The 12,922-nt window shown below is 47.9% G+C and overlaps 1 protein-coding gene across 8 annotated transcripts in view; it reads right to left on the reverse strand.

Moving 5' to 3' along the window:
• ACACA (acetyl-CoA carboxylase alpha) overlaps window positions 1-12,922 on the reverse strand; it is a 204,110-nt gene that overhangs the window by 130,448 nt on the left and 60,740 nt on the right. For all 8 annotated transcript variants that reach the window (XM_060268325.1, XM_060268328.1, XM_060268326.1 and 5 more), the window contains 3 exons: window positions 7,679-7,792; window positions 5,745-5,834; window positions 4,890-5,008 (listed from right to left, as the gene is read on the reverse strand). In XM_060268325.1, coding sequence (XP_060124308.1) covers window positions 4,890-5,008; window positions 5,745-5,834; window positions 7,679-7,792 — 323 coding nt within the window. The remainder of the gene's footprint in view (window positions 1-4,889; window positions 5,009-5,744; window positions 5,835-7,678; window positions 7,793-12,922) is intronic.

Raw genomic sequence — 12,922 nt, forward strand, 5'->3', positions numbered from 1 at the left:
CGGCAGTACATCCAACCCTGCCTTTCAATCTACTATATGGCTGCGGGTTGATGTCCAACAAAGGGGTGCATTTTCCTCATGCCTAATCAAGTTTCAATGTTAAGCAATGCTAAGTGCTTCATTCTCTAGAAAGGAAGATGCCACTGCTCCTTTTGGGAAACGCCATCTGCTCTAGAAGCTCTTCCCCTTAAAGGCCAGAGCTCAGTGGGGAGAGCATCTGCAATGCGTGCAGAAGGTCCCAGCTTCAAGCCTTGACACCTCTAGCTTGGTCTGGGAGCAAACCTTGAAATCAATGGTAGTCATTGCAGAGAGCACTGAGCTACATGGACCCATGATATGACTCGGTATAAAGCAGCTTACTTATTTAAATCAGCTCATAATTCACAGCCATGAGGACTGGGAGCCTACTTTGTTTTCAGAGGCAGGGCTGAGGCTCAGTGGCAGAGCATCTGCTTTGCATGCAGAAGGTCCTCGGTTCAATCCCTGGCATTGCCAGGCAGGGCTGCGAGAGACTCCTTGTCTGAAACTCTGGAGAGCTGCTGGCAGTCAGTGCTGGCAGTACTGAGTTAGGGAGACCAGTGGTCAGACTCTGTATAAGGCAACTTCCTACGTTTCTCAGGAATGAAGGTGATAATGATAAAATAAAAATAAAAATAAAAAATCCCTATCTCTCTTAACTCCTGCACTTGTTTTGCATTTCTTGGTTGTCCCCCAGAGGGACATAGCTCGCTGGCAAAGCACTTCTTCTTTGTGCATAAGGCCCAGGTCTTCTCCTGGAGGGACTGGGAATGTCCCTTGCCTCAAACCCTGGAGAGCCACTCTGCCAGTCAGTGTTGGTAATACTCAGCCAGAGGACTGAAAACAGAGCTCGAGCTCGACGCATAGGAAGACCTGGTCACATCAAGCTTCACTATCACAGGTAAGACAAACACCTGCGGCAGATTCTGAACCTGGAGCCAACAAATACCAGGTGGGGACCTGATGCCTGTGCTACTAGCAAGCTCTGGAACAAGGGAGAAAATTATAGGCAGCACTCTGTGCACACTACGATTCCCAGGAAGCAGCTGGATCGGGCCGTGGGCCCACCTAGGCCTGCGTCCTGTTTTCACAGCGGCGAACCCGATGCCCCATTGGCCAGCCCACAAGCAGAACTTGAGCCCAGTGCGATAGCTCACACAGAATCAGGCATCCCAAGACTCTCAGCTTTCAGCCTCGCTTCCTTTTTCTTATGATCGTGAAGGTACGCAGAGAACTTGGTGGGATGATGGCTGCCAAAATCTCACAATGCCTGCAGAAATGTAAGACTTTTAGGGGTGTGGGAGACTTGAGGGTCCTTCCCCCCTCTTGAGGCTAGAAAAAAACAGGAGGTGGGGAGAGAACTACACAAAACCAATACGATTAATGAATGCAAATCTGCTCAGTTTGCATAATTCAACGTTTCCTGTCGCAGAATTCAACTCTTTTCATTTTTAAGCACGGAATACATCCGGCTCTAACCGCTGAGTAGCCAGCCATACCAGGAAGGGCTGTAGCTGAGTGGTGGAGCATCTGCTCGGCATGCAAAAGGCATCTCCAGGTAGGGCTGGGAGAAAACCCTGCCTGAAACCCTGGAGAGCTGTTCCCAGCCGGTGCAGCCAATACTCAGCTAGATGGAGGAGCGCTTACGGAAGGGCAGTGTCCTATTTTCCGAGATGAAGGAACTGCTTGGAACAGCAAGCAGACCAGAGGGCATTCTGGAGACTTAAGGCCTGGCCCTTCAGGGTCAGGGCTGCCCTTCTGGTGACCAACACACCTAAGAATGTTAACACCCCTTTGCAGCTGGATCAGGCCAATGGCCCATCCAGTCCAGCATCCTGTTCTCGCAGTGGCCAACCAGCAAGCAGGACCTGAGCACAACCACAACAACAACAACTCTCTCAGCTTGTGATTCCCAGCAACCGGCATTCAGAAGCACACTGCTCCCATAAGTGGAGGTGCAGCCTCTTCCGCATCTCACCTTTGGCGACCTTTCCCCCCTTCCCACCTGGCAGGAGTTATGACCTCATGGCTATAGCCAATTGGTGTTGATTCTCCACTGTAGCTTTGCCCATGACATGAATGTAGTGCATTTCTAAGGCTTTCTCGAAGAGAGGGGGATTAACTGAGGAAAAGGGGATGACATCAGTGATAGGAAAGCAGGGGGAGGGGGGGAGTGGATAGCTGAAGACGGCTCCAGGATTATAGAAAAGGACCTCCAAAATAGCATGCAATTATTTGCAAATATTATCAAGTTGAAGAGAACAGATGAGACCAAATTCAATGGCCCATTTATATCATTGCTGAGAGATCTTTGTGCAGCTGGGCTTGGAGGGCTCATTCATTTCAAGCGAGCCCAGATTTTGAAGAGAGGGAGACGGGGGGAGGGGAGGGGGCGGGAAGAGCGGGAGAAGGACCCTGTTTCACGAGATGTACTGATGGATTCTCAATGAACCGAGACCGGCCCTCGCCGGCCAATCCCGCCAAACATAAAACGAGGAGGATGAAATAAAAGGCAAAGGATATTTGGGAGACAAAGGAAAAAGAAAATAACACTGCCCACCCACCCCCACCCATAAAAAGGAGGGGGGCTTGGGGGTAGTGGCTATTTTTGTGTGCATGGATCGGTTATGGATCAACAGTGGCACCTGGTGGGCAAAAAGGGATAAGGCAGGCTCATCACATCCTCTACTATCCAGTATGTTCCCAACCAGAAAGGGACTCAAATCTGCTCCATCCGCCTTCATACGGCTTCTTGGTCTTCTGGCTGTGGGTGCAAACCTTTCCTTCTTCGGTTAAAAATCAGGTGCTCTTACACCCCAAAAGCCTTTGGCTGATTAATACCCTACAGCCTTGTAAATGGGGTGTGTGTGTGTTATTGTTTTATTTTGTTTTTTGTTCTAACTATTTATTTGTACTGTTATCTTGCAAACCACCCTGAGATCTTCAGATGAAGGGTGGTATATAAATAAATTTAATAAATAAAAAGATAGGATGTGAAAAAAGAGCAACTATCTGCCCTTGGGAGGGTTTCGCAAATTTCTGCGAAAATTCTGTGGCTGCTCTTCTGAGTGCACCTCCAAACTGGAAGAGGATAAGCCTCACACAGAGAGGTAAACAGGTCACAATCAGCCAAGCCTTTTGGGTCCCTAATCAGAAACAACTGAACAATCTCTTCTCAAAGCACAAGGCACAAAACCGACCGACCTCCACTCCAGGAGTGGGTGAGGTTAAGATAAGATATATTTATTGTCGTTGTCCCCTTGCGGAAACAACAAAATTACTATTCGGGCTATACATGCGGCAGAACAAGGTGGCAGGGTGGCAGAGTGGACTGGACCAGTTCAGATAAGGGGACAATGGATAAAGTCATTTTAAAAGCCTCACTTCTGTGTAAAAATCCCCACAAGCAGACAGCTAGCCCCTCAGGGGGTAGGCTGGTCTAGAACCAATCTCTTTGGTGTACTAGTTTTTTTAGCAGCTATTCAAAAATAACATCCCGTGTTAGCAGTGTGAAGCGATACAGTTCATGTGCTCTCAGTCTTCACACAGCATTCTAGACTGTGCCTGGATATGATGCTGAGAAATGAGGAGCATTTCGCTTCCCATCCCCACCCCCAATAAAGTGAAACATGTCCAATTATTTTAATAGGGTTTTGAACGAGTGACAGGACTCTCCCCCTCTTCCTTCCCCACTGAACCCAGCTAGGAAATGTTCAGGGGGTAAGAGGAACATCAGTCCCTTCTCTCTTAGGAGTCTTTTAACTTCTTTCAAGCATCATTCCTTTGCTCTGCCTTTATGCAGAGCACATGAAGCTTTCCTTGGGACAGGGTTGGCAACTCTAGGGCTAGAGGCCAAATCCAACCCGCGGGACTTTCCCCTATGTCCCTTCCTCCTTTTTATGGCTGGAATGGGCCCTGGGCAGTGATCCTTCATCTTGCTGCGGTTTGGATGCAAGAGAGGCCTGGGAACGTGTAGAAACCTTGGGTGGAATGCAGCCTGTGGTACAAAGATTAAAAGCGGTACCCATTGCTCCGCCTACTTTCACCTCTGGCCCCGCCCACTACTAGAACCCACATGGTTGCCCATGAGGGAATGAGACCCTAGAGCTGACAATGTTTATCCTCCTTACTCCTAAAAAACTCATTGGCATCAAGTTGAAATGCCAGGATCAAACCAAAGTCTGAGAAATCATTGTGATCCCTGTTTTTTCCTTACTTCTGTCTTCACCCCAATTTTGAGAGGTGAGGGGGGGGCGCTGTACTACAATCCCTACAGACGTCTAACAGGAGAGTAGGAGAAGGAACGTTTCAGAAAACCGCTAGCTAGGAAATGGAGCAGGCTGAATGTTTATTCTGTGAAGGGCTAGCCATGTAGATATGCTGCTAGCACCAAAAGCTGCTGCACGTGGAAGGGGGTTGTGTTTGCACCAATGCGGAGAGAAAGATTGCTCCCGATATTACACAAAAATGGACCCTCGCATGAAAATATTTAGAAAAACACACTAGTACTTTAATGTATGCTGGGGAACCCTGCAGCCTCCAGGTGTTGCTGGACTCCAACTCCCACCATCCCCAGCTATCGGCCATGCTGGCTGGGGCTGATGGGAGCTGGAGTCCGCAACATGCACCTGCAGGGTCACTGGCACCCCATGGTGCCCTCCATCTTGCGAAATAGCTCATGGTTCACGTTCTTGGATTCCCTGGTGTTATAGGTGCCCCAATTTTCCAAAACGTTGGACAGTTTTTTCTAACATGTCTCAAACTCCCAATTCCCCCACCCATACACAGCGCCGCCGCCCCCAAACCCCAACCCTGAACTGCCCTCCCTCCATTCCAAATTGCCTCGGTGGTCCATGCGAGTCAGGTCTCACCTGTTTGGATGGGAAGTGGGGAGCATGAACTGGAACTCCACCACACAAGTGTTGTCTTTCAGCTGGCGGTGCTGGACGCTGTTCAGCTCGTAGGCGATGTATGCCCTTCGAACATACACCTCGGGTGGAGGGGAAGGAGGAGGAGAGGATTATCACGGAGAGTTAAAGCCTCGTGGCCATTGAAAGCAAAGTCCCTCCCCGCCTGACGGGGACCAGAACCAACCTTAAAAGTTGGATTTCTAGGGAGTTGAGCCTTGGCAATGCCATTCCCAACCGCCACAATCCCCAGCCATAACCAAGTACAGCAAAACCAGTTAAGCAAAATTAGGAAATGCATGCCTCTTATTTTACTTTTTGTGCAATAATGCAATGTGGGTCACAGAATGTAACCAGTTGCAGTAGGATTTTATTTGGAATAGAGAGATTGACACAAACACACACACACAAATCAGGGATGCAAAACCTTAGGCCCAGGATCTGAATGTGCCCCTCCAAGCCTTTCTGTATGGCCCTAGGGACTCTCCCCAGGCCACACCTCTCACCAACCCTGATTCCCACGCTACTTGAGCCCTTTTGCCTAGGTGGAATGTGCCCTTGAATAACTCCTCTTGCTTGCCTGGATGGAGGATACAGAGGGATGAGTGGGTGAGTGTAGAAACTAGCCTAGTGTAAATAGGTAAAACTGACAGTGATTGCTCTGTCCACGTTTTGCCTCGACCCAAAAGATGACACGACCCTTTCTAAAGTGCTAGATGCTGGAGTGGGCAAGGATTGAAGATCATCAAAGAGAAACGGGGGGGGGGGGGACGACGACACACATTTGTTTAAATTGTTTTAAAATGAGAAGAAACCTACCTCCAAAGCAGCCATCCTCACTACCTGGTTACTGTGATAGAAGAAGTTTGGTAGTACATCGAAGATGGATGTCTCCGAAAGAATGAGTTTCTAGACATAGGGAAGGGAATCAGAGAGTAGAAGCAGATTTTTCTAAAATTTCAGACATTCATTACCCTTTCCCCCTCCCTCAAAACTAAGACAAGGTCCAACACATGGTATAGTATACCTGAAGGAGCGTCTCCACCCCCATCGTTATGCCCGGACACTGAGGTCCAGTGCCGAGGGCCTTCTGGCGGTTCCCTCGCTGCAAGAAGCCAAGTTGCAAGGAACCAGGCAGAGGGCCTTTTCGGTGGTGGCACACCCAGTGGAACACCCTCCCACCAGATGTCAAAGAGAACAACAACTACTAGACTTTTAGAAGAGAACAACAACTACTAGACTTTTATAGCATTTTAATATTCTGTTGGCAGCCGCCCAGAGTGGCTGGGGAAACCCAGCCAGATGGGCCGGGTATAAATAATGAATTATTATTATTATTATTATTATTATTATTATTATTATTATTATTGATGAGAAAGCAAGAATTTGGGTGCAAAAAGTCTCTCCTCCCCCAAACCACATGAATGGGCTTCCTGAGGCAAGATGAAGTGCTTCATTCTTTCCTCTGCAGCCATCATGGAAGTCAAATGGGCTGTGAGAATCAGGACCTTCTTCTCTTCTACAGAAATGCACTGAGTGCTTGTAGCTGCCTCCCCACTCGGCTGCCCCAATCCCGCCAGCCCCCAGGCTAGTAAAAAGCCTTGAGGGCTAGTAATTTTGGAGCAGTCATCTGCAATGCCGCTTTCCTTAGAGCAATATCTTCCAAACCAGAGTCAAATCAATCATTAAAGGCATTTGTTTCCAGGTTTCCCAAACTGTGTTTGGACTACAACTCTCATCAACCCTAGCTAAGAGGAACAGTCAGTGTCACATTTACATATAAGCTAAACAAGCTATAGCTCAGGACCCCACTCTCTTGGGGCCCCCCTAAAAATTAAAGGAGAAAAATAATGTGTTTGCATTATTAAGTTTGTTATGAATAAAAAAACATTTTCAGTTAGAGCTTAATAATTATTTCATTATTAATATACTTCTTCTTAATTGTATTTCACTACTAATATACTTCTTCTTAATTGTATTTCAGTTCAACAATTACTTTGATAAAATACATGATTTGTTATGTGCAAATGGCTCTAGATACCTATTAGGTCCATAAATTACTATATAGCATATATTCAACACAAAAAAACGGTGACAATTTGTTGTTGAGAAAGGACAGCTGGACATATAAAGGGCCCCATTACCTTCAGTAGCTTAGGGCCTCATCAAACCTAAATCCGGCCCTGGGACCAGTAGTCAGGAATGATGGAAATTATAGTCCAAAAACAGCTGGACACCCAAGTTTGGGAAACCCTGGTCCAGAGTGTTCATCCACAGATGCGCAGCCTGCCATGTCTCTGTATGATAACCAACTCAAGCCTTGGCTCCTAATCAAGCTTTATCTGCAGGACTGAGCCATTTTGCTCTTTAGGTCTGCACTGGGTACCAGTTGCATCATGCAAGTCACTCACAAGGCAAAGATGCTGCATAAAAAACCCCATGCAGTCCATCTACAGAGGAGCCTGCCTGACGCTTCTCTGTATGACTCCCTAGTCTGGACTTGCCTCCTCCCAATCACCCTTTGTTGGGGGTGGGTCATTCATTCCCATCTTCACATCAGATGGGCCTGGATCATTCAAGAGACAGCAGACTTGCCTACCCTCATAACATCTCTGCCTGAGTCTGTGTTCTGAGCCTGCCTTCTTCCAGACAGGAGCGACGCTCGAGGGGTCAGCTCCTTCGAGGATGGTCCACTCTTCCCCTACCACACTCTGAAAGCAAAACTTTTTTTACTGCAAAATTGAAGCCCGTACCTGCAAATTCTCTATACAGAACTGGTGCCCGTACATATCGATGGCCGAGAGGAAGATGGACTCCACCTGGTTATGTCGCAGCTCGTAAGAGGGCAAGTGGGAAGCGATGAGGACCTAGAGAGATAAGAAGACCAGAGGGGGGTGTTTAAAGGCTGCCCGGAAGGATAGAAAGTTGAACTTCAATCTCAGATTCAAGACCCTGTCCAGCCATGAACTTAAGGGGAACCTATTCCAAACCCAAGACAAGAGCTTCATAACTAACCGGAAGTTATGAAGACAGTGGGTACACCCCTCCCAGAAAGCTTTTTAAAGACAAGCCAGGGTGACCCTCTTGCCCTATGAGTCTGTTGCACATGCTCACACCATCTGGGCAAGTGCATCAGATCACATACAGCAGTATGTTTGGAGCTCTGGTTTCATCAGGCTTTGCGATTTTGCACTGGAAAGATGGTCAGCCTGGCCGGGCTGAGCAGGGGGAGCTGTTAATTGGAAAGCGAGGGTGACAGGCTACTGGGGGGGGGCGCACCATGGACTTGCTGTCAGTTTCAGCAAGTAAAAAGTAGAGTAGACTGCAGCATGTTTTTCAAGCCAGTGGTAAGAGACAGAGCAATACTCTGCAGTGAGGTTTTGTAGATTCCAGGCTGGTGGGATCTACTGCCTTTTCTTCTTTGCTTCAAAACAGAATTCCTGGATCAACCAACCATAACCAGGTGCAAAAAATAAAGAACAGGTTGCCTCTGGGCTACTGGTGGGGGAGGGAGAAATTCATTTCAGTTCACATGCAGAAAGGGACCAACTTAGTCTACGCTCTTTGAAACAATTTGCAAACCAAAGCACAGGCAGCCTTCGAAATTTTCTCTTTGCCAAATTTTGCAACACAGTTCTCCAGCCAAGCAATGTGTATGAAAAAAAGCATATACTGGGTTAAAGTGTGTGTAAAAATCCATATACAGTGGTACCTCTACTTACGAATTTAATGCGTTCCGAACACACATTTGTAAGTCGAAAAAAATTGTAAGTCGAATCCCATAGGAATGCATTGAGAGAAAAAAATTCGTAAGTCGAAGCAACCCTATCTAAAAATTCGTAAGTAGATAAAATCCTATCTAAACTGCATCCAAGATGGCAGACGAAGCTCCATTCGTAAGTAGAAACATTCGTAAGTAGAATTATTCGTAAGTAGAGGTACCACTGTAACTGTGCAAGTAACATATGGAAATGTGCATTGCGAAAATGTGTTTGTCTTAGGCAAAATATGTGTATAAGTGTATAAGAATGTGCATTTCTGGAGAAATTCTGCACTAAAATTTTGATTAAAATTTTAACAAGGACTTACTTTTAGGATGGGGGATTTGTGAATTGACGTGGAAATGTGGAGAACTGAACTTATTACTGGAAAAATTAGTAACCAAATGAGAGACACCAAAACACTGGCATATTCACGCATCTCTAAGCATGCTGAATCTAGGCATTTGTTTCCAGTACCAAGAACTAAAACTGATCTCAACAGTCCGTTCACACAAAAGGCAATTTCTGGTTAGCTCTCTTCTATTTCAGCAGCCAAATTTAAGTGGAGGAAGGAGCCGTCTTGATATCGCTATTGTTAAAAAATAAAATAACAAGCTGAAAATCAGGAAGTTTTGTAGATCTCCTGCAAATCACCCAGTAAACTAGGAACACAGGTCAAGCCATCTTAGACCTGCCCATACAGACTGGCCATACATTCCCAGCTGTACCTGGGGTGTGCCATTGGGGTCTGAACCTGGGACCTCCTACATGCAAAACAAATGCTCCACCTTTCTAAAGCAAGTTCCCAGTCCTCATGGTTCTGAATTCAGAGCTGGATTAAATAGGGGCATAGGAAGCTGCCTTATATAGGGTCAGGCCATTGCCCCTCTGTCTCTAATCTGACTGGCAGCGGCTCTCCACGATTTCAGGCAGGGATCGTTGCTTGCCTGGAGATGTCATGAGGGACTGAACCTTCTGCATGCAGAGCAGCAAGGCAGTTGCTCTGCCACTGAGCTATAGCCCTTCCCCTACCCTGCGAAGAACTCAGGTGGATACAGGCCACTGTTAGAAAGAAAGGTGAATGGATGGCTAGCTGGAAACCTAAAACAGGGGCGCTTCATGCTGCAACAACTTGTTAGTGTTCTCTCTCTCCTTCCCCTATCTGTGATAGCTAGAAATAAGAATCTCTATGGACAGAAGTGGTAAACCCCAGAGGTCTTCTTGCAGTGTTTCTGATGATCACAGAGACTTCTGTTCAGCCACCCTCAATTTGATCCAGCAAGGCATTGCTTTCTTTCAATAAAGTAATTTGATCCAGCAAGGCATGGATCCAGATCTCAGCCCCACCAATAAAAAAATAGCCTTCATTAATTGGACTACTGCAATGCGCTCTACATGGGGCTACCTTTGAAGGTGACCCGGAAACTACAACTAATTCAGAATGCAGCAGCTAGACTGGTGACTGGGAATAGCCACAGAGACCATATAACACCAGTCCTGAAAGACCTACATTGGCTCCCAGAACGTTTCTGATCACAATTCAGAGTGTTGGTGCTGACCTTTAAAGCCCTGAATGGCCTAGGTCCTGAAGGAGCATCTCCACCCCCATCGTTCAGCCCAGACATTGAGGTCCAGCTCCGAGGGCCTTCTGGCGGTTCCCTCCCTGTGAGAAGTGAGGTTACAGGGAACCAGGCAGAGGGCCTTCTCAGTAGTGGCGCCCTCCCTGTGGAACACCCTACCAAGAGATGTCAAGGAAATAAACAACTATCTGACTTTTAGAAGACATCGGAAGGTAGCCCTGTTCAGGGAAGTTTTTAATGTTTGATGTTTTATCGCTTTTTTATTATTAATATTCTCCTGGAGCCACCCAAATGGCTGGGGAAACCCAGCCAGGTGGGTGGGGAATAAATAATAAATTTATATTCCCATCCAAGCTTGGCCAGAAAAGAATCCAGCTGTTTTCGGTGGGGCCTACTCCCAGGGCAAGCCCATTTAAACTGCTTTGCAGCCTTAGCAAACCAAATTCCCCCTGCCAAGCTCTGATTTCTCACGGATTCCAAGAAAGGGCTTTCTAAAACACGAGGAATACAGGCTCTTGTTTTGGACAACGGAGCTCCAGGTGGGGGGGAGCTGCTTTACAAGCCCAAAGCCAGCAAGGGAAAAAATGACAGGGGCGGCGGCAGAGGGAAAACGCCACCGCGATGCCAACGGCAGCCTGATAAAGACATCCGCCAGAGCAGCGGCGATGGAGTCCCCAGTGTGCCACTGAGGGGTTCAGTGACTCTGAATAGTTCAAGGGCGAGGATAGCAATCCGGCGGAAGACAGAAAAGGTCACAGAGCGGCTTCAAACGCCCGCTCACTTTCAATGCTCATGCACTGGAATTAAGAGAAAGGAAAGGAAGCAGAGATTCACCTCCCTCACCTAAAAGATTTTTTTTAAAAAAGAGGAAAAAAGAGCCAGCCTCCCAGCTGGAAGACTTTTTTTGAATGGAAATTGGGGAGTGTGGAAGAAGGGAGCAAAGGAGGCGGGGGGGGAGGGGAGAGACAACCCTCCAAAGGCGGAGAATTATTGTGAGGCAATTAGATCCTGTTTGGTCTTTCCCCCCTCTCACCCACTACTTTAATTATACAGAGAAGCCACTACAGTAGTGATGGAGATGGGCTTGAGGAGAGAATTCTCCAGGTGTGCATCTGGTATTTAAATTGGAAGCCTTGGTAAGGGGGGAGGGTTGAGGGTAGGGGTGGGGTGGGGAACATAAAATAAGAGTTTTATTTCAGGCCTTTTGAAAAAAGGGAGCAAGTGATTTCCATCAGTCCCTGGAGAGATGCTCAAGAGATACCGCAGCTCCTTCATTGGCGCGACGCATATCAGTGAATTTCCTCTTTGTTCCAAGGATCCCAGGCCAAATGCAGCTTGGCTGTTTTTGTTTTCCCTTTTCAGATTTGGGTGTTGAACAGCAGCAGGCAAATGGGACACTGAGCCGGAGGAACAGGGAGGAAAGGTAGCGTGACGTCCTGTTTGCAACCACAGTCCTCACACAGGACCTGGAAAAACAGGAGTGACTCTTTCCACCTGGGGTTCCCTGCAGAGGTTGGTCTTTCCTGCCCCTCCAGATATGTGCCTGGGCAGAGCCTTGGGTGCCAAAGAGCGCAAGGCCTCCTGCCTTCTGGTTCTCAGCCATGCCGGAAAAACCCAATGCCACCAGTCCAAATCCTGATGAGAAAGGAGCTGTTTGGTTGCTGCCACTCCACTCTTGCTCTTCAAGAAACTGTAGCCTTGCAGAGTGCACAGTTATGATGCTCTTGGGAGCTGCGCTAGATGCTTTTTCTTAAGGAAGCGATGGGAGTTTGCTGTTTAACAGAATCTGGAACCAAGCGGGCAGTAATGCACTTTGCCTTCCCTCCTCCAACCCATCCCCCCCCCCAGGGATTCTTAATACACTGTCCTAAGGTGGTGGTGTCGCCTGTCGGCATCTGAGCACCTGGAAGGCTGACGACACATCCTGGCAAGTGGTGTTGCCAAGTCCCTGGCCTGGGCCCTGAGAAGTAGGTTTGGGGGCCCACCTGCAGGGATGCGGGGCAGCAGCTTTAACCTCGGGGCCACCCCCTTAGTCCCTCTCAAGGCCCAAGTCAAGGAGTTTTGCAACAGTGGAGAGATGACTGTTCACCATATTTATTTTAAAAGCTCACTTTTGAAATGCATTCGCTCACCGTTCTGGAAAACAGATGCTTCGCCCTCCCTACTTCCAATGTTTCTCCAAATATCTTGGGAGAACACCGGGGGGGGGGGTAATATTATTGCTCCAGGTTTTTCTTAGGTATTTTTTTTTTACTGCTGAGTCTTGTGGCAGCTCCATGATACCTCAAGTCCTGACCTCATTACATCACTATGAAATATTTGGGTGCTGAGAACTGGCAGCCTCACTGCACCCTCCCCCCCAACCTGGTGCCCTCCAGGTGTCCCTGGCACAATGGGGCGAGCCGCCCCTGGGCAAAGAGATCAGATAAACTGATTAACGTGCAACTTAGTTATTGATGATTTAGGCCAGGGGTCGGCAACCTAAGGCCCATGGACTACAAGCGGACCACGGGGGTTGTTTAAACGGCCCACGAGCCGCCCCCAAACCGAGCCGCCCGCTTGGTGAGTCCCCGCGGCACTGCGCTAAACCGCAGGCGCGATCCGGCCCACGGAGCGATCTGCGCGGGAGTGAACCGGCCCAGGCGAGGTAAACCTT

This window comes from Zootoca vivipara, chromosome 15 (genome assembly GCF_963506605.1).
Source record: "Zootoca vivipara chromosome 15, rZooViv1.1, whole genome shotgun sequence".
In the NCBI taxonomy this organism is placed as follows: domain Eukaryota; kingdom Metazoa; phylum Chordata; class Lepidosauria; order Squamata; family Lacertidae; genus Zootoca; species Zootoca vivipara.